Source organism: Pinus tabuliformis, chromosome 8 (genome assembly GCF_031772625.1).
Source record: "Pinus tabuliformis cultivar Carrire ecotype Pingquan chromosome 8, CPIR1, whole genome shotgun sequence".
NCBI lineage: Eukaryota > Viridiplantae > Streptophyta > Pinopsida > Pinales > Pinaceae > Pinus > Pinus tabuliformis.
In genome coordinates, this window is record NC_142294.1 from 1,991,661,894 (window position 1) to 1,991,684,258 (window position 22,365).

Consider the following 22,365-nt stretch of genomic DNA (forward strand, 5'->3'; position numbering starts at 1 on the left):
ACATTCAAAAGTTGTTTTAAATGGAATTTTCAGTTTTTTAGCTACCTGGTGTTTGAGTTATTTTCAAAGTGCAGAATCTGCTTGCCATGCTCTGAAAATCGACATTTGTAGCTTTTATCCCCCAATCCATATGTTAAATATGAAATATTATTGAAAAACTACAAAAATCCTTATACAGAGGAGAAATCACAAAGGCCATCAAAGCAAACCAAAACATACAATGGATGCACATACTATAACAATATAAGAAAGGCAAAAAGCACATGGAATTGATTTAATCATCGACTATAGCATGCAAATTGTTCAATTTATATAGAGCTGCCTACTTTAAGAATGCCCAAAACTGGGAATAATATTTACCCACCAGCCTTGGTCCAAAGTAGAGGTTTGGGAAGTTCTACATATTTTTAAAAATTTCCAGAATATATACAATGTTTTCCATTGCAAATGTACTTTATACTTAACATTGATGATTGAATAGGACTTAGCATTGCTTTGCATCACGCCATTCGAGATATAAAAGGCTAGCTTTGTAGTGTGTGCAGGCACCAGCAACTACGAGTACATGAAAAAGTTGGTGGCTGTTACCAGCAATATCAAATTTTCCAGGCTTCCATCGTTCTGGAATCCTTGTTGCATACACCACGGCTCCAAGGCCATAGCATACACCCATGGCAATTTCATATGCGGTAGTGTAGAGCGCCACTGGGTCATCCTTATAAAGTACCACCTTATGGAGAATAGGTGCAATACCAGAAACTCCCATTCCAAAAAATAATGATGCCCTGAACGTGCGAAATTTTGGATGTTGAAAAACAGGCAACAGGGATGCCAGCATCGTAACAACTCCCCCAAAAGTGATGATACCCAAATACATATTCCTGAAGAATGGCTTGCACATAAATGAGTAATAAACTGGAGGATAAAATGAAGTTGCTATAAGTGCAGCAATTCCAGCATAATCAAATCGTAACATGACATAGGAAAGTAGTTCTGAGTGGCATGAAAGCAAATGGCAGCTGCTGCTGGCAAGAAGACAAAACATTGCACCTCCAAGGAACACAAAAAAGGGCCATCGAGTAATTGGTCTTTGCAAATATGGAGCAATTATGTTTGCAATATCCTGTTTCATTGTTTGCTGCAGATGAAAGAGAAATTAGATATGAACAATCACATAGTTGCAATGCGCTCGATAATTTTCATGATTTTTTCATTTGACATTATCTTCTGAACAATAACAACATAAGGATTACAACAAAAACATGAAAGCAAGCAATAACATATTCACGAAGCTAGAAACAGCAGGATTCTGTTAAACAAGACATGGTAAGAAACATGCAAACAAACAATAATATATTCATGGAGCAAGACATTGCAGTCCATTTAAGTATTTGATCTAAATTCTGCAAGAGATGAGCCAAACTAATGTATGATGCAAATATATCACCCGTTAGTCCAAAAGTTCTCAGGTATGTGCCACTTGAATGAAAATCACAGATTTTCATCACGGTAATTTCTGGAAGTCCTTTAGGAGTTGCCATGAGCAAGTAAAAGACCATGCAAATTGTAACAAGTTTATTATTCTGGAAAATTTTATTTGTACATTGTAGGTGTTTGCCAAATTAAAACAGTCATAGGTGACTTTGTTAACCAAACTAAGATAGTAATGTGTTTGCAGCAATTGTGCTTTATTTATAGGTTCATGTAAAACTTTTTACTTTAATACATCATCCATAATGCTGACAAAACAAAAATAGAAGAATATGAAAGAAACTAAAACTTGCATGGCATGATTCTTGCAAAGATTGCACTAGCTGCCTTTCCCTCTATCCTAAAAAATAGAATATATTGCACAGAAAATGCAATAAGATATGACATGTTCCTTCACTAAAAATAAAAAGGAAAGTAGAATACCACAGCATGTACGGGGAACAATTGTCAGTCCCCACACAAAGGCTCTAGCATCATTTGACAATGTTCATTCAAATGGCAAAGTGAAAGTATGTTACAACCATTGCACAATCCAATTCAGACAAGAATGTTTGAATCACAAAACATATCACTTATCAGCAAGAACTGCGTTGTCACTATTTTACAAGGAATTTTTCTATTCTACTATGGAATAATCTTTAGCACTTTTTGGTGGAGATGTGTACGCCATGATTTCTCGATCTTATTTATAAAGGAAAAGACTATCTCACCACAAATAAGCATCATCCACTGGACAACCAGGACAAGGGAATTAATGCTAAGGTGTGGTAGCCACTTGAACCATCCTTTGGTGGGTAGGAGAGGCAGACCTTGGCTTGACACACATTCTAGACATGTCAGAGAAGACAGGCACAAGTCAAGGGAGTCATGTTTGGTACGACCAACCTATGAGACCCAACAATCACGATTCACGAAGAGAAAATGCCTGGCAGCATACAAGCAGACCAAATCCCAATTCTACAGGTTATTAGCCCATTGTAGCGGGCATAGGATTGATAAGGTATTTACATCGGCTTGATGTATAAATATGCACTGTACTGTAAGAATGTATGTAAGATGTCTTGATGTAACAAGATGTAACGATTACTCTTCAGGTGAATTTGCTCTAATATAAAATAAGAGGACAAGGATTTATGCTGGAATCATATGTGAATTTGGGGATATGTGCATGTTATTGGAGTTGATCACTGTTACATGTTTTTGCTCAAATGTGTGTTTATTATCATTTCCGCTGACCCCAATCTTTCTTGGAGATGCCAAATGCCAGTTATACAAAATACTAGATAGAGCCTTTATTTCTTATTTTCATCCCCCTCCCTATGCATTATTGGTTTGGAAAATGACCTTAAGCTTTCTGCTTCCATTGTCAATATCATGCCAATTATCCCTGTTCTCTATTTTCCAGGGGCACGAGAAGAAGTTATTGATAATATGAGGTTTTTCTTCAAGTCACTGTAATCCAAAATCCCATTCTCCAATTTTTGTGGCAGAAGTTGGTGATACCAGATCCAGATACCTTATTTGCTCTTGGCAACCACTCACCTTTGTAAATCCGTTTCGTCATGGGCTATTACGTAACATATTGATAATTTGATACCAAGCTGTGTTTGCATTTGCTGATGCCCAGATGGGATTGCAGGTTTGTCTCTTTGACCGTGTCAAAGCTATTGGCCCTCAGTTTTGGTCTATTTTTGCTTAGGGAAATTCTTATATTTTCCATCCATTTTCCATCATATCCATTTCATTTTGATGTATTTTATGCATATTCAGGTGTTTAATTTTAATTTTGCAATTTCTAGAAGTTTTTATGAAAATTGAGTTTCAAGTGCAATTTTGAACTGAATCAGAAATTCCCGTAATAGCTATATGTGAATGACATGTTTGCAGGACACTTGGGCTCGAGTTTGATGCATGGATGGACAGCTTGGGAACTAGGACTAAGCTAACTCCAATTGGTTCGGCCAGAACAAACTTTATTAGGCTTGGTCAAGGCTGGTTAAACATGACTAGCCACCAGAAAATCCCTAGAAAATAGGGCAATTTTGAGATTTTATGGGATTGACCATATTTCTTGGGATGAATTGGATGAGTTCGACTTAGATAGGTGGATAGGAGTAGATATGAGTGTTAGAGATAATATAGATCAGTTTGTTTCATTAAACCTCTATTTAAAGCCAAGACTTTGATGGCTTTTGTAATGGAAAATGGAATTTGTATGTAACTTTTGTATAATTGGAGTTGGGGGCTAATTTGAAGAACTTGTTTCATTCCAATTTGTTTTTCATGCTTGGTTGATTTACTAAAGTTGCTGTAGCTGAGATTTCTTCAAGTGTGCAAGGCAAGGGTGGAGGGCCCCCACACCAAGCTAAGTACACTTCTTGGTTCAATTTTCATAGTTTTCATAGACTAGTTTTTGTTTCAAATATATTTAGATGTGTGATGATTGTTGAATGAATATTGGTTTAATTCTAATCTACATATGAAGGGACACAAAGGAATTTAAGTTAAATTCCCCTTCTATTTGATCTTGAACTAAAACTGAATTTCATTCTCCATTTCTCATTTGAAGTTATTTTTGCATTTCTGGTTTGAAGCAATGGTGATTGTGATATAGTAGGATTGTGAAGAAGGACAATCTGGACCTCCTTAGTTAGGAGCATCTTCTTCTACATCTTCTGCATCATAAACCATTGTTAATAGTGCTCTTAGATTTATCTTCATGAAAGTAGTATTGTAGGGAAGGACAACCTGGTTCTCCTAAGTTAGGAGCCTCTTCCCTCATACATATATTACATAAATGAAGTAGAAATTGTTAAAATAGGTTTATATTTATAATATGTACTTCCTTAATTCTTCAAATTTTATCTTCTAAACTTGATTATATCTGATGTCCATATACAGTGGATTTGCCTCCAAGTTTTACAAACCCGAATTGATAATTAAATACTTGTGTTAATTTAGTCAATAAATTAGCCCAACAAAAGCTATGGAGGAGTCACCGGCCATCATCTTGCATGGCCCAAATCTATAAGGAGATTCCCCTGTTTTCACCAATTTGGGTGGGATGGAAGAATGGAAGAGTGAGAACATGAAACTTTCCAGATCTTGATCAAGAAACTAAATGGGAATTTTTTCCTTTTCTGGGCAGCAGATTCAGACTCGGTGATAAACCTGAAGCAACATATAGAAAGTGGGTTGGGCATTCTTGCAAAGTCACAGTGTCTTCTTCTTTAAGGAAAGTTGCTCCAGGATTATTCTCAGATGAGGGACTACTACATCACAAGAAACTCCATTATAATCCTGACCCTAAGGTTGTGTAGAGGTGCTTCAAGATCTAGGAACTCTGAAGGTCTCATCTCCTATAAGGATGCGGCACAAGGGAAAGGCTACAATCTAGCAGATCTGCCTCAGTACAACCCAGGACCTTACATTGTTGAACAAATGAAACAAGTGCCTTCCATGTGTTGGAAAATACAATGTGGCAGCTATTAATTCAATTTTTCCTTAACCATAATAATTGCTTGTGAACTTTATTTACTTTCTTGTGATTCTTTATTGGATCTTCTTCATCAAACAATTACCAAGAACAGAAAAACAATAAAGACAGTGAACACAAAAATTAGGCTCCAAAAAACCCCTCCAGGGGAAAACCTAGAAAAAACTCATCTCTTCTTATAGAATCTACTTCAAATGAGACAACAAAGACCCAAACCCTAGACCAAGTCCTCCTCCAAGTACCAAGTCAGCGCTCCAAGAAGTCCTAGATAGATTAGACCATCAAGGCTCAATCCAGCATCAATCTGCAAGTTTGACCATAGCTTCGACCCTGCAACTTCAGCCTTGTAGCAGCTGCAGAAACCCTAATTTATCTTCTTCAAGAGATCCTTCTTTGAGCAAGACAGATCTTCCCAAGGTCAACGAAGTCAAAACATAATATTTTCTCTCCTAACAACTTGATACTGCAACTCAGACCTACAATTTCAACCTTCCTCGAAGTTTCAAGTACCCTAATTCTCCCGCATGTGAGAGAGATAGAGCCCAAAAACAAGTTTTGTTCCATGTTTTCTCCTTCTAGATATTCGCTCTTCTTTTCTTCTTGCTTCCTAGCTACAGATCGAACTTCTCATGAGATCAAACTTGTGAGTGTGAGAGTGCCAAATGAGGTCGAATCTACTCCTTTATATAGCCTTTCCAAGGGATCGAATTCCCTCCTTTAGGCCGACTTGAAGCTGGCAAGGCTGATTTGTACTTTAGAGGTTTCCAGGATTTTTAGACTTGAAATAAATTCTTTTACAAGATATATTTTGCCTGGAAGGGTCTTATAAACATGATGTTGACTCTCTTGACTCATGACAATAAATCCTATGACCTAACAAACCCTAGAAGCATGAAGAACATGCTTTTACCTAGAAGACCATCAATAAAGAGCATGAAACCCATGCTTTAAAATAATAACTTTTTCTTTTCTTCTTTTGTTTGTTACATAAGATACATATTGAAATGAGTACAACAACAATTATGAAGACCGAAACTAGTTACATTTCCAACACTCCCTCTTAACTAGGGAGGTATTCATAATTGTACAACCAGTACAACATCATTCTCAAATTGAAGAGTTCTCATAAGAAGAGTCAGATTGATAAGCCAACTGTAAGCATCATCATTTTAACCAACACAATTTTCGAGGCCTAACTAGACAAGCTCATCTTCATTCAAGAGCATTATGCTAGGAGGCTTTATGTGTGATACCACACTACCTCTACAAGGCACATACCCCATCTGGATGTTCACAAGGTATGTCCTTTTAGGACTATTCTTATCTTGGATTTCCAAACCTGAATCCTCAAAGAATATCGGTCCTCTTCAACCACTCTTATCTTGGACACTTATCCTATCCTCAAAGAGTGTCGGTCCCTTTCCTTTCTTGGATGCTTTATCCTCAAGGAAACCACAAATGCTTATCCAATCCTCCACCATTCTCTCTCCAAGGCCTTCACTTAGACTTACGGTTGTTAGTCTTGGTCAAGTGCATGACACATGAAGAAGAGAATGCATATGTGATGTCCATCATCACTCCCTCTCAACCAAAGAGGATATCCCCATTCCCTCTTAGTTTAGGGAACAAATCTTTGCTCCTATTCAAGGAGACTCCTTTACTTCCTCTCAAATCCATAGGAGATTCCAAACTTCCTTTCAATTTGGGAAGTCAACATCACAAGCCTTATAGCTTGTTTTTATAAGAATATCAACTACGAATTATTTATAGCTGCATGGATCCCTCTTTCCTTCGCATCTCAATATATCGAGCTTTCTTCCTTCCTGGATATCATGGAGCCATCTTCTTCCTTCAATCTTGTGACAGATTTCAGGTCATCAATCTTGCACATCACTTTTGTCTTGTCATCATCAACGAAGGCATTATATTGATCCTTTTCAAACTTCAAGCTTAATCATAGCTTCTTTCATGAAAGTGAGCTCCTTGTTGTTGTACGAACTTGACCTTCAGGTTATCTTCTCATACTGCTACCTTTCAATCTCAAGATGAAGGCATCTTGACTTCATAATTGCCAAGTATCATATGTTGAGCTTGTCTCAACATCCTTCATATATTCTTGCAATATCCTTCCAGGTAGCAAAACAATATGTTAGCCAGATAACCAACAATAATTAAAATTAGACTTACCTCACCATGATAGCTTTCTCAGCCAAGCATCAACATCCTCATGGTCCATCTCCACTCGAATCTTCCTTCATGCATCAGAGTGCCCAAGGATCAAACTTGATTACCAAGTTAGAACTTTCTTCCAGAGATTATACTGGATGTTAATCATTATTCTACATAATCTAGAGTAAGTCAAATTCTTCCATTATCACATAATCATATTAAGCATATTCCAAGATTTTGTACATATGAATCTTATTCAAGAGTTAATTTCAATATGCATTCCTATGCTCTTATTCCATCATCTAGCTATATGTCCTACAATGAGCCTGCAACTTGACCAATTGCATTACTTCATCCCTTAAGAGTATTGTTTCCATACTATATGGAATGTATACTAACCTTGTCATAATGCTTCTTCCAAGAACCTTCCATGATGATGGTTCTAACAGGATCATGATGATCCACTTTAGCAAAATGACTACCTCTAACATAATGTTAGATAATACTTGGATGAATATTATGCAAAAATGGTCCCAATCTTCTCAATTTTCGAAAGACTAGATGATTCCTACAAAGCAACTCAAGGCTACCATCATATGCTTCTATCTATGATGCCATAAATAAAAGTTCTTCTAGAATAAACACTAATGCATTCTATTCTAAAGGAAAGACCAACATCCCAAGGAGCCTAATGAAGAGGATGCCTTCCTTAATAGTAAAGACTTTGACATATTCTTTTTTCGGCTTCTTCTCAGGTTCTCCCATTTCTTCGGCTATGTGTCCTTCGGTTCTTTCCTTTCTTTTGTTGTTCTACGTGTTTGGACATGTTGGAAAATGTAACTAGGTTCGGTCTTCATATTGTCTTATGTAATCTTGATTTTTGTATTTGATGTAAAAGAGAAAAATAAAATTTATTATTATTTTTATAGCATGCGTTTCATGCCCTAGGTCAAATTATTTTTAGGTCAACCACCCATTGAGTGCTTCTAGGGCTTCGTCATAGAGTCAAATAAGTCAAAAAGTCATTATAATATGTAAAAGACCCTATTGGGCATCATGTATCAAGTCAAAGGAATTTATGTAAGTCAATTGTGTCATGAAGACCCACCAAGATCAAGTCGGCCTAGCAGTCAACAACTTGGCCTACAAGAGAAGTCAAGTCAACCTATTTAGGGCTTCCTAGAAGACTGTATATAAGAGGCATTCGACCTCATTGGAGAAGCATCCAAGAAGTTCATACAAGGACAAGAAAGAGATCTAAAGACAAGTGAAGAAGAGGAGAAACAAAGAAAGGAAGAGTGAAGTTTTCAAGGACTATTTTAAAGCTAAGTCACCTCACATGTGCAAGGAATCTAGGGCATCATTATGCTGCAGCTAGACGGAAAATTACAACCATCATAAAAGTTAAAGTTTGGGGCTCAAAAGGATAAAATTTGAAGGCCGAGTTATCAAGGAAAGAAGATCAAACCAAGCTCAGGAGAGAGAAGGAAAAATTCGCCATCTTTTCCCACACGTTCGAGTTAGGGTTTCTACAGTTAGGCCAAAAATTGAAGTCATAAGTTATAGGTCTAAAATTTAGGTCGAAGGAGAAGTTGCAAAAGTTTTGAAGCAAGTTTGACTTGGGTTAACAAGCTCATCAAGGAAAAGTTTGACTTGGTCTTGGAGGGGTTTTTGTCAAGGGTCTTAGGTCTTGGAATTCATCATTTGAAGATTCTATAAGAAGAGAAGAATTCTTGTGGGTTTTCCTCTCAAAGAGAGAGGTTTGGGCCTTGGCTAGCAACCTACATTTTGTGTCCTCTTGTCTCATTGATCTTCATAGTTTGGTAGTTGATAATAAAGTGAAAGAAGAAGCTAATTACAAGTACATCAATTTAAGTAAAAGAACAATCACAAGCAGTTATCAAAGTAAGAGAAATCACTCTAATCTAGCTGCCATTGATTTCTCAATAGGACAATCCCTCTTAAAATGTCCACATTCATTGCATCCAAAGCATTGAACCTTGGACATATCAAGGTTCTTCATGGACTTTCCAAGCTTTCTCTTCTTCAACTTCTTGATTCTAGCAGTGAAGGCTTGAGATTGTTCATCTGATTCAATGTCATCCTTTGCCTTGATCCTGGTCTCTTCCAAAATGCATTGACCCCACAACTCATCAAAAGGAGTTGAGTCCTTCTTAAAGTAGATGCTCGTTCCAAAACTGCTCCATTATGGTGGCAAACCATTTAGTACACATGTTCATTTCGGAGTCAAAAATTGTCTCCCAAAGCCCCTACAACTAATCTCTTATTTGAGAAATCTTCATTAGAAAGGAGGACATGTCCTCATCCTTTGATTTCTTCATCTTATATAGTTTATTCCTCGAAGACGTCTTTTGCCCCGATGTACTTATAGAGTAGAAATTCACTAGCTTGTCATACTAGCCTTAGAAGTCCTCAAATGAGCAATAAATGGAACAAGTTAATCCTTAATAGACTCAACAACGATACTTTGTGTCCTTACTTCCCCCCTCTTGTATTTTGCTAGTTCTTGAGTCTTGTCTTTGCCAGGTTCAATAATTATACCGAGAACAAATTTCATTACTTCATGCTCTATATGTGTCAGATCAATCATTTTCTTCCATGCTAGGAAATTTGTTGAGCCAAGGAGCTTATTGCTTTCCTTATAGAAAGAACCTATATGACTTGTAGATTCAGACATAGAGCAACAATATGATACTTGTTAACCATGATTCTTTCCTCTTCTGATGATGTCTTCAACTATCTTGAGACTTTCAAGATCTTCAAAGAGACTTCAATATCAATTTCCAAGAGTGACAAATAATGCCAAGATCCTTTGATGCTTCCTTCAAGGATGTCTTTCAATGATCCTTCAAATAGAATTTTTCCCAAGAGAGAACAACAACCTTCTCATAATCTTCCTCTTCAGGCTTTACTTTGATGAGAGCGTGATGTATTCCTTTTCAACGAAGACTTTGTTACCCACCACCCGTGGGTGACACCCATAGGAGAAAATTTTCTCCTAGATGGTCCTCAGCCGACAGCCAACAGCGCCTCGCAGCCATCAAATAGCTCAATGTGCCACCATCTCTGCCATCTAAGCCAGCCATTATGATTCCTCAACCATCTATTATGATCGTATGTTTAAAGGTGGTCCTTCCAACCTTGAAGGTACGGCTTTTCATTATGTAGTTGGGTACTTTTGCTTACTTGTCATGGACACCTTGAACATGGATTAGTGGGGGGATTCAGTTGAAAGAATGGGCTTGGTTTGTACTCTTGTCCCCTTGTCCAATTTGGTGGTTAACCTTGTATCCTAGTCCCGTGGGATCTCCTTTATTGGCTACTAGCTTTAGGAGTGCCACTACATGGGAAATCCCGATTTTGTTTGCATGGTCCCGCTTCCTGACACCACATACATCACTCCCCTCCATTCATTATAACCCCTTTTCACATATTTCCCATCTGGGTCCACATTTGTCCATTGGGCCCACAAGGAGTTAGCTTCCCCCTCCCCTTGTCCACACTTTGGGTCGGGCCTGGAACGATGCCCCGGCGATTTATGCAACTAAAAAGAAAGTTAAAACATAATTTGGCCACTCTCAATAAGAAAAGTACCATAAAATGCAAAAGATGGTCAGCACATACAAATTTCGCACGTGGACAAAAGCCATCATGAGCTCTACCCCTATCATCATGGCCATCACCCTGGTTCCTAGGGCCCCTCATATTGGTCCCTTGCGTCATTAAAGAACCATGATTGTCCCAACCCCTGGTGGGCGATGAACTGCCCAACTTTAAGGGGGTATTCATTGCTATATCATTCACATCATGTTCTCATCCCCTAGAGCCCCAAGTAGTTATAAAATAAAAGAAATCAATAAAAGGCAAAAGGCATGTGAAAGGGTGGAAAACAAAGGTCGGGGTAACTCATGTACCACAATTTCTCCCTCCTACATCTACATACCCAAGTGTGGGCTTCCCTTATCATAACTACCCTTGTACTATGGCATGTGGCTTGGAGCCTTCCCCTGATGCCCCTATCCCGTTCCATCATTATACCACATGACACCTACCACTTGAGGGATGTACCATGCACCTGTCACTCCCTTAGAGGTTGAAACCACCTAATAGGGTCCTTGGTTAACGTTCTTCTTGAACTTGGAAACACTTGTACATTCTAAAACCCATTAGGGAAAGGCGTGCCACTATGAAGTGTCCATGTGGTTGCATGATTTATAAGCTCATTTACTGAATTGCAGTAATGATTTATTGTACTAGAAGGTGAGGAGACGCATTGGATCTTATACAGGATTGCGGGTGGGTCTTCATCTGGGGTATGGTCTCCCTATATGGAGTCCACGCCCTTCAGAGGGTCATATTGGCATTTGTAAGGTGAGCATTGAGAGCCATGGGCCTCCACTATAGAAGAGAGTAGATTGCCACATCATGGGATCCTTTAGTACTTGTTTGTGTTCCATTTATTTGACAATGTTGATGCACCTAAACCACCTTTCCCAACTGGCTACATGTTTACACCACACACTTGGCAATTGATCCAGGGCCCAGATGATGATGTGTCTCGCCATGGGAGACAATGGGAGGGCTTGCATCATTGTTCTAGCACTTACAGATGGGATATAGGCTTTTCGGTCCATTTGGAGACCCATGAGGATGTTTTTGTGCCCCCACAGCCACTTGGGGGGCACTACAGGTCATTTGCTTGGGTCCAACCCTTCATCACTATGTCTGGAGCCCATCCATTCATTTTGGCACACATTGGACTCCACTAGGCCTCTTCAATGGCCCTTCTATCTATTGCATCTATCATTTTGCCCTCTTGAGAGGCTTATTTTTGTACTGAGTTATCTTGGTGGGCTTGTCACAAAGCACTATTACTTTGCACAATATTTTATCAGTTGGGGCATCATTAGGCCTAATTAGTAATATCAAACCTTTAGAGGATGTTATAGATTGATGAGAGGTTCATTCTCCTCTCATCATCACTTAGATTTGGATTTTCTCTCTTCTTGAGAATTTCGATATAGCTATTTGAGGATGAATTCGATAACCTTTGATACATTTTGATATTTGGAAATCTTGTCTTAGGCTTGCAGCTTTGATTTTTGTCTCTTAATGATTGCATAGATTCGCTATACTTGTAAGTGCCTTTTTCATTATCTATCTTTCTATTCATGTCACATGTATAATGTATGAAATTTTCACTCATGAAGTTTAAGTTGTTGCCCTAATAAGAAATTTAAATTTGTTGAGACTTGATTTCATGAGGGTTTTTCATGCGTTTCATGCTTAGTATAGTGAACAAATGTTCCTAGGGGTATATGATTTCCATAATTGCCTTTACAAGTCATCAAATGCAGCATTAAGAAGTATAGATTTTCCTAGCGACCTAATTGTTGCCTTTAGAGCTATACGAAGTTGCTAGGGAACTCCTTCATTGGGTAAAAGAAACTCTAAACATTAAAATATCATTGTCTCCATTCTCCTAATAGACTAGGCACTCGTCTAATCCTTGATGATCTCCTAAATGAAAACCTTTTCACCTCTCTCTCTCTCTCTCTCTAAGCCCTAACCGTAGTGTATTCTAGGGCATCACCCGAAAGTTATTGTAGCTATCCATTTGGTGAGCGAGTTGGTCCATAGTTGCGTTGGGGTGTCCTCTAGCCCTCCACAAATTTTGAGATCAATCCCATGGTTAGATTTGGAATTATTCGAAGCCTTAGCTCCAACTCCATTCTTCGCTCTAGGTCTCATTTGGTTAGTGACTTCATTGAGGATCATTACACTAAATCTCAAGACAAATCCAATCTCTTTGATCCACTTCCTATCCCTTACTTGGTCAAGACCTTTTGTTTGAAGTTTCACCCTAAACCTTTGACCTTGTTTGGGTCCACTAAGGTTTCTTTGTGGTCCCACAACCATGTCACCCTAACTTCACATGGATCATTTAGAGAACCACATTCTTCTAGGATTCTTCGGTCTAGGGAACGTTATATCAAGAAATACCCCTCATCCTGTTGAAATGTAACTAGTATCGGTCTTCATAATTTGTACTTGAGTCATGAATTGATGTAATTATTAATGTACTTGACAAAAGAAAAGAAAAGAAAATGTATTTGTAAAAAGAAAAAGATTATTTTAAATGGGTTTCTTGCCCATCATGTTGTAGTCCTAGGTCAAAGCACACATTGTGTGCTCTAGGGGTCTTGTTGTCAAGTCAAGAGTCAAAGTCATGATCGTCTAGCCCTTGTAACAAAAAGGAAATACTGAGAGGGGGGGGTGAACCAATATTTAATTTAAAATTGTTATCTTTTATGCTAGTTAAGATCACTTGTAAAACAAAACACAAAATGAACAATAAAAATAAATAGTTTTATTAATAAGATTGATGAGGACTCTGATCCTCTTTACAACAAATCAAATACAATATTGCTTTAGGGCTCCAACCTTAGATGAAGACTCCAATCTTCAATCTACTAGGCACCAACCTGTACTTTACACCAAGCATCAACTTGGTCTTCTTGAGGACTCCAATCCTCTAGGGCTCCAACCCAGGGTTGCGGGGAGCACGCCCCCCCCCCCAACCTTGAATTCGCTTCCAGAGCGCACTCTGCTCGGGAGCGACCTCAGTCTCATTTTACTTTTGCATAGAAGCCGACAAGCTTCTCTTACTGAATGCGTTCAGCATTTACAAAATATAATTTTGTTCCTTGTTTAAAGTTGAATAAAATTACAGGGTTTTTCCCTTTGGAAAAAACATATTGATACCAATGACATATTCGCATAAAAATATCTTCAAAGGAATCTCGTTATTTATCTATTGTTTAAGTATCCATATTGTTGGAAACACTGGGGGGGAATCAGTGTTTCCTTTTAGAATTGTTATTTTACCAATTAAGATCACTTAAATAAAACACAAAAATGAACAATAACAAGATAAATAATTTTATTAATAAGACTGGCAAGGACTCCAATCCTCTTTACAATGAAGCAAGTACAATAAGAGTTCAGAGCTCCAACACTAGATGAAGACACCAATCTTCAATCCACTAGGCTCCAACCTATATTTCGCCAAGCACCAACTTGGTCTTCTTGAGGACTCCAATCCTCTAGGGCTCCAACCTAATCTTCTTGAGGACTCCAATCCTCTAGGGCCCCAACCCTCTGCTTCAGATCTTCAATGTGGGTTCAACAATTCTTCAAGGCTTCCAATATCTTCTACAACAAGCCCTAATAATATCTTCAAGATTGCCTTCAACAATGCCCCTCAATTAATCTTCAAAAATACTTAATTCATCAATGACAACTTTAGTAACCTTAGTATGTGTCTCCAAATCTCTTCTTTAAGGTTACTCCATGAGGGCTTCAAACCTGCCCTTCAAACATGCATCACGAGGTCAACAAGGTCTCCAAGAATAACTCCAAGTTCTGCTTCTAGAAGTGACTTTAGTAGGTCTTTAATAATGCTTCTAAACAAGATGTCTTCAAGGAACTGCTCCAAGATACTCTTTAAATCAAGTTGCCTCTAGATGACTGGAACGAACAAAGTTCGTTCTTAAGGTTAAATACTCTCGAAGACTTGGAATATGTATATCTCCATTGAGATACAAGAATATATATTAAAAATGTATGAATGAGAATATGATACAAATGAGAGTGAGGGGCATCCTTATATACCAAGCAAGTATCCCTTTATGAACAGTCATGTCTCCTTAGACATGCCTCTTTGTTTAACTAATTATTATTTATTTACATATTATTATGATTATTATTTATTATCTATATTTATTACTTTTACATAAATTATATTCATAACATTGCCTTCCTCTTCAAAAAGCTTTGTCCTCAAAGCTTGCTGATGAAAATGCTTGATCTCTTTTTCTGTTTCGAATGTCTTCTCGTCTCAGAATTGTCATCTTCGTTGATACAAGTTGATATGATCCTTGGAGTGATAAATAAAATTGTTGAACTAAGAAAGGATCTGACCATCTTAAATTAATCTTCTGTGGAATCTTTCAATTACTAGAAACTTGTGATGAATTGTTATCACTGGACTGGATTGAGCTTACTTCAATATTCTTTGGAACATCAGTTTGTTGTTTCTGTTTTGAATGGTACATATACATAGCTTGATTGAGTTGTCTACTCTCATGATTAAGATGTCGATAGAGAATTATTTTGGTTTGAATTTCCATTATTAAGTGTGTAGCAATTTTTTGCTTTTCTTCTGGTACTGTGGTTGTTGAGTTGGGTAAAAAACCTTCACTTGGGATGTTCATTGTCTGAGTTGTAACATCTAAGTGCGTCTTTTCTTCAACCGGTTTGCCTTCTTGAGTTTTGATATTCACTGGATCGATATTCGTTCCCTTATCTTCAACTTGAACAGTTACAACTAGAGATTTCGATACTTCTTCTTGAGTAAGTTGTTCTAACTTGTCTTTTAATGATTTCTTATCATCCTTAAGTTTCTTAATTTGAGTGAGTAGACTTTGATTATGGTTTCTCAGACGTAAAAGTTCTTTGGTTTTTTATTTATCAACCTTATTTTCAATGTTTTGACTTTTAAGCTTTTCATCTTTTAGATCTCTGATTTGTTCTAATAGATTTTTATTAAGGTTCTTTAAACGTAAATTTTCCCCTTCTTGTTCTGATAAGTGATTCTTGAGTTCCTTCTTTGTGACCTTAGTCTTCTTGACTTGTGCAATTAATTTTTCAACATGGTCCTTGAGGCGAGAGATCTCTTCGTCCTTTTTCATTACTTGTTTGTGATGCATAACTGCAAGATCTTCATATTCCTGTTGCAACATTTTCTTGTTTTGTCGAAGTTTGGCTATTTTGTCTTTCTTCTGATCTTTCAGCTGCAATTCCTCGGTACATTGGATTACATCGTTTTGTAGGGGTAATGATGGGCATTTATCTTGTAATTTGGATTTCGTCTTCTTCATTTCCTTATTAAAAGTTGTATGTTGTTTCCCAACTGTTGCCATTAATTGTTTCATATCTCTTGCTAATGATTGTTTTTCTGTATCACTTAGACAATCAACTAAAGTTGAAGTTTTGTAACATTTTGTACAAATGACGTTTTGATTTCTAAATGGGATATCCTTCTGAACAAAAATGACATATTGAAAAGAAACGCATATTTTTTTTCTTCAAAACCTTCAAAACTTTATTATTCTTTTGGACCTCAATGATAAATCCTTATTAGTTTTTTTTTTCCTCCTTCCAAATCTTTGTAGATAAATGATTGACTTGAAAAATAGTATATTCCTCTTTAATACTTTCACAAATACCTCTTTATGATCTTAGAAGTATAATAATTTGACTTTGACTTTAAAATAATAAAGTATATTTTATCAACCTTTTTAAATACTTTGAATTTGAGAGGTACCTTTCATATTATTTTATTATAATGCTTCCTCTCCCTTTTCTTTTATTTTTTTTTCTAAATTTGTACTTTTAAATACCCTTTTTTTAATTGATTTCTCTCTCTCTCTCTCTCTCTCTCTCTCTCTTTTTAAATGGCTAAAGGCCTAAATAGTGAAACTGAGAATGGAGAAACTCCACGGACGATATAGCGAAACACTTCGATCACAACGACAACAAAGTTGGCGAATTTCAACAGTGAAAGACCTATATCAAACTGGCTTTGTGCAGGAGTTGAGTAGCCAGAGGATCAACCTGGCTCTGATACCAAATGGAACAAACAAAGTTCGTTCTTCAAGTTAAATACTCCAAAAGTTCGTTTTATAGACTCATGCTTGGATGTGCCTATGTCATTTTAAGCAATGGATCGATAAGATTGCGAAATGCACAGACAATGAAGCAGTAAACAAAACATAATAGACAACACATGACACAGCGAATTTAATGAGGAGTTCACCCAATACTCCTAGGCTACATCTCCTGGTCCAGCCTTCAATGGTGGCCTCTCTATTATGTCTTCAAGCAGAGTTCTTTTTACAACAGTGAGCTCAATCTGAGCCTCACACACAACAGAATACAATAACAAGAGCTTTAATTGAACCTCTCAAGTTTTCTCTGAGTACACAGACTCCCTCAATGCTCTTTGTCTCTGTCCTAACTCTGTCTCGGCATTTGCCTGCACTACTGCCTCCTTTGTTGCGCTCTCTGTCTGTGGCTTTAAAGCCAACATTGCCTGTTCGTTTCAGGTTCCTGTCTCTCGGTCTCCTCGGCCTCTGCACGCTTTGAATCCCTCTGCCAGCGTTATACAATCATTGCTTAACGCATAGAGAGGAGGTGGCCACCCATTCTGTAACGCCAGAGTGCCTCGGGCCTCTGCAACTCCTGAAACAACCGCGCTCTGTTAAACATAGGGAAAATGGATTTTAACAGAGAAAGTCCGCCAAAACTCAATATATCGGACTTCAAAAGTCCTTAAATCCTCCCTATTCTCCCATCGGGTCTGCCTATTGTCGCTATCGCAAATCGCAATGGCTCTGTCCCTTTGTGTTTCGTAAATATTTTAAAAACTTTGAAAATGCATTATAAATGACTTTCCTCCACACTTGAAACTATATCTAATAGCCTTAAGGTACCCTTCGGGGTTCGGGATATCACATCAGCACTTTCCCCTTCGCATTTCGTTTAACAAACGAAACTGCGAAAATACATTAAAACTGGCTTTTCCCGCGGACCTCAAATCTTATGAAATATTACCGATAAACTCGTCGGGTCCGGTTCATCGGATCGCACCTTATGGTTGCTAATAACCCCTGGGCCGTTGTAAGTGCTTCTGCAAGCCTCGATAGCGATCCAGCGATGTAATATGGGTCGTCAATTTGCGCGCTTGATCGACGGTCCAGATTAACTCCGCAAATTATCATCGCAACTTTCATGAGCTCTGTGCCGATACCCACTGTCTGTCTTGGCCAATTGCGATTCGCCGATCGGATCTGGACCGTTGATCGGCCAAATCTGGCGGCTCTGATTCAATGCTGCTTTAAACTACTGATATGCCTGTTTCTACTATTTTCTCAGTCTTTTTGCTTCCCGATAGTGATTTCTAGCCATTCGAAGGGCTCTTGGCATGTGGTTTTCTTTGGTCTTCGCTGATTTTCTTTAAGTTTTGAAGACAGAGAGTGTTTCTTGGATCCATTTGGATCAATGTAGATGTCCATTGACATACAAGAATATATATTAAAAATGTATGAAAGAGAATATGATACAAATGAGAGTGAGGGGCCTGCTTATATACCAAGCAGGTGTCCCCTTATGAACGGTCATGTCTCCTTAGACATGCCTCTTCATTTAACTAATTATTATTTATTTACATATTATTATGATTATTATTTATTATCTATATTTATTACTTTTACATAAATTATATTCATGACAATGACTCTCTAAGGAACTCACAAGACTAATCTTCAATCTCAACAAGACTGCTCTTAAAGTATCTTCGCGTGCACTTAACAATGCTCCCATAGATCTACTTCAACAACCCTTCAAAAATATGTCTCCAAGATATGTCTTGATTCATGTAATGTCCCAAACAAGTTATTTTTTTTCTAAATTTGCAGAAATTGAACTCAACCCAAATTTCACCATTAAATTATCATTCATTTTACAGAACACTGCCATGTAAAATATAATAGATAAAGTGCATGCAATTCCATGAAACAATAGGCAGAAAATAATCTCAACTTTATTATAATATAAATTGGGGTTCTACACGCTGATACAATAAAATAGCTGAGATGGGAAACTAGCCTCAAGAATTTTCTCCCATACTGTGTTGGGCCCTGGCCCTCCAAAACTGAACTGAAATATCACTGTTGAGCTCTTCTGTGAATTCTAGATGAATTCACCAAGGGGAGACGGGTACTTGCCCAATCTCACTGAATCACCCAAGGGTTTCCGTCCTGGGGCTACTGCTGGAGTAGAAAACCAGGTTCTCAACCTCTCATACAAGAAGAAATATCAAATCCAAGATGTCCTCTAATGGCCTCCTCCTTTTTTATAGATCAGATGGACCCCTCTAGAAGCTCCTGTTGACCACTACCGGTCAACTACGCATGCTGTACACCCCCTCTTTTCTTGGCAGAAAGGGGTAGCACCTAAACGACGTGTCCATGCCAGCCTGCAATCATCAGCAGTTTCATCATTTTAATTGTAAACCCAGTCTGCATGTATGAATTGTAAATAATCCTAGCAGATATGAGTCGTGTATGTAAATTGCCTAGGTGGACCTAACTTTCTAGTGGTAATCTACGTCCCGGAAGGTTTTTCGTCTCACCGATCCATGATCGGCAGAGTTTTCCTTCAACCTGACCCCAAAGCCGGGATGGATTTTGTCATTAGAATTTTAGGAGAATCCTAGTGTGTTAATCTGCTAGATTATAGTTGTGTCGCAGAACTGGGTGGTTTATGAGGGTCTATGTTACGTGGGTTTGTCCCCTTAAGATGTAAATTGTAAAAGTCATGATGTAATGTGTCTTGAGGGTTGAAAAATGTTTTAAATCCCCTCATGAGTCCTAAGTCCTAGGTCCTAGGTGATGTTTCCGAAGGCTTAGTTCGATGATCCATTTGAGAAAATAAATAAAAATAATAAAATAAATAAAAATAAAAAATGAAATAAATAAAAAATTATAAAATAGAGCAAAAACCCTAAAAATAAAAAAATAATAATATTTTAAGTGAATGCATGCAAAATATTATTTTTAATAATAAGTTAACAATTTCGACGGATGAGATTAAGAGATGTCTTGATCCTCATCGACGGTCGAGATCATTTCGACATGGATCACTCGAACTAGCCGTTGGGATCATTTCCTTTAAATAGGGTGCTAGGGGTCATTTCAGATCATTGGATCTGTGAGTCTTGTACTGAAGAAGCTCTCTTGTAAACTGTTTCTGGTTAATAAAAGAAGACTTTGGGGTCCAAATCTTGCTGGTGTTACTCTCTGGAAGTGCTGTGAGCTAATTTAATTTCTGCATGTTTTATTTTTCAGCCATTAATAATAGCTTATTGTAGACTATTGTGAGCACAGGTATCTTGTTCACTTGCTAGGGTTTGAGTGCTGTTAGGGTTTCTGAAGTAATGGCAGGTATCTCCATTACTTTCTGAGATCTAGCAGCATTTTTGCCCTCTTTACTGATGGTTGAAGTGAGCTGTGCAGGAAACCCTCATTGAAGAAGAATTAACGGGCATTTGGGGAAGTTCTCGGCTGAACCAGCCAACTCCCGCAAGCATTTTTTTTGCTGAGCCCAGTTGGATTTGATCCTGGGTCTATCATTCAGTTTATTTTTCTAATTTGCATGAAAGATTTTCTGAAGTTCTTCACAGTGAAAACCTAAAATCTTTATTTCTTTAAAATATTTCTGTTCTTATTGTTGAATCTGGCTGTTAAGGGGCCAAAATTCGTAAATTAATCAAGCTGATCTAGGGTTTCAAATTTTTGCTTTATACAGATTTAAAATTAGGGTTTTGTTTTCTTGTGTTTGTAGCTGCGAGGCTTTTCAGTGATGGCTTAACGAAATCGGGCATACTTCGTTCATTTTCACTTCCTGCCTTCCTTGATCCTCACTGTATTAAGCATTATCAAGTGAATATCGAATTTGTGTTATCCTGTGAGCATCAAGTGGAGAAATCTGTTTCAAACCAGTTGCCGCCTCAGCTTTACTGTTGCCTTTACATTTCCTTCCTTCGCGTTTCAGATGATTAGTGTCTGCCCTTTGTTTTATTTATCGTTGAATATCTGTTATCATAAGCGTTACGTGCCGAGCATCATTGCGGCTGTATAAAATATTATTCCTAAATCCATTTCAAGCCGCCGACAGTGATTGACAAAGTTCTGGTGAGGTGTGCGTTGAAGCTTCTCCCGTCAAAGTGCAACCCGTGAATAACAAAAAAAGAAAAACGAGTTTTATTCTGCATGAAGGAGTTCTCAATGAAACGTGTATCTTGCGGGGAGGTAAAAGGTAATGTTTGCTGCGTGGGAGTAATCAGGTAAAATCTGAAACGTGAGCCATTTGCCATATTCATCATTTGAGCCAGGTTATGCTTCTGTCGCACCCTCGATCACGCCTTTCAGTCATTCAGGATTCTGCAATCGTTCAGTGCTCAGGTAAGTATAAAATCGATTCACAGCTCAAGGTATCCGCCGTCTTCATTCTCGAACAGGTAGCATCTGCGTATCGTTTTATTTCAAGCATGAGCTTCATTCGATTTTTTTTGGGCAGCATTTAATCGATTTCCTTAGTTTTATTGACGTATGCATTTTTGTTTTTTTTAGTTTTAGTTTTAGCTTTAGGATATACGTAGATTTTAATTAGATTTTAATTTATATTTTAGTTTAGTTTAGGTTTTATTTTATTTGAATTTTAATTTAGTTCTAAATTTTGCTTTTAATATGAAAAATAAAAAAACAATAAAAGGGGCATTGTGGAAATAATAAAGGTTTTTTTTTAGGCATAAAATTTATTGATTTTGACTTTAGAATAAATTTTTAAAATTATATTTTGATAAGATAGTTCAAAGTTTTAGTTTTATTTTAAATAATTTCAATTTTTCTTACAAAAAAAAAAAAATTTAAAAAGATAAAAAATTTCTTGGGAAATATTTTTGCCAGTTTCAGTCTTGGCTCGGGAAATACCTATGCTTCATCTTTTAAGTTGAGGTTGAAAATTTTCAAGTCTGGATACGAATATGATATCTGGTTAATGATTTATGATTCTCGTGGTGGTTTAAAGCATTCATCTTTTCAAAATTCTCAGTTGCTGGATATCGTTTTGGTCATTCTAAGAGTATTGTGAGTTTAACTGATATCTTGTGATGACAAATGATTGCTGTTCACGGTTTATATTTCTATATCATCTAACAAGTAATCATTTTAACAACAATCTCTCAAGGCACTGGTCTTTTTAACTTCTAAATCCATCTAGTGCTTATCGTATCGTGTCTCCCAACCAGCTGGTCGACAGTTGGTCTTCATCACATCATAGGGTCTACCCCCCTTAGCCGCGGGAGACAGGCTTAAACGGAGAGATCGGGGATCAGAGTGACAGCCCCCGGTATGAGCGTTGTCGTGTCAATCTGCGCGACAACAGCTCCTATTTTATTATTATTTTAATCATTGAACACATTTCCCTTAATTAAAGTATTCTTTTTAATGTGGGAAAATGGTAAATTGGCCACTATGCTTCCTCAAGCCACCGAAAATCACTTC

General features: G+C 37.5%; 1 protein-coding gene across 2 annotated transcripts in view; it reads right to left on the reverse strand.

Moving 5' to 3' along the window:
- Positions 1-244: 244 nt before the first annotated feature.
- The window catches only part of LOC149244438 (heptahelical transmembrane protein 4-like), a 58,206-nt gene continuing 36,085 nt past the window's right edge, over positions 245-22,365 (reverse strand). For both annotated transcript variants that reach the window (XM_089374862.1, XM_089374863.1), the window contains exon 3: positions 245-1,138. In XM_089374862.1, the coding sequence (XP_089230988.1) occupies positions 485-1,138 (654 nt within the window). In that variant the 3' untranslated portion in view covers positions 245-484. The remainder of the gene's footprint in view (positions 1,139-22,365) is intronic.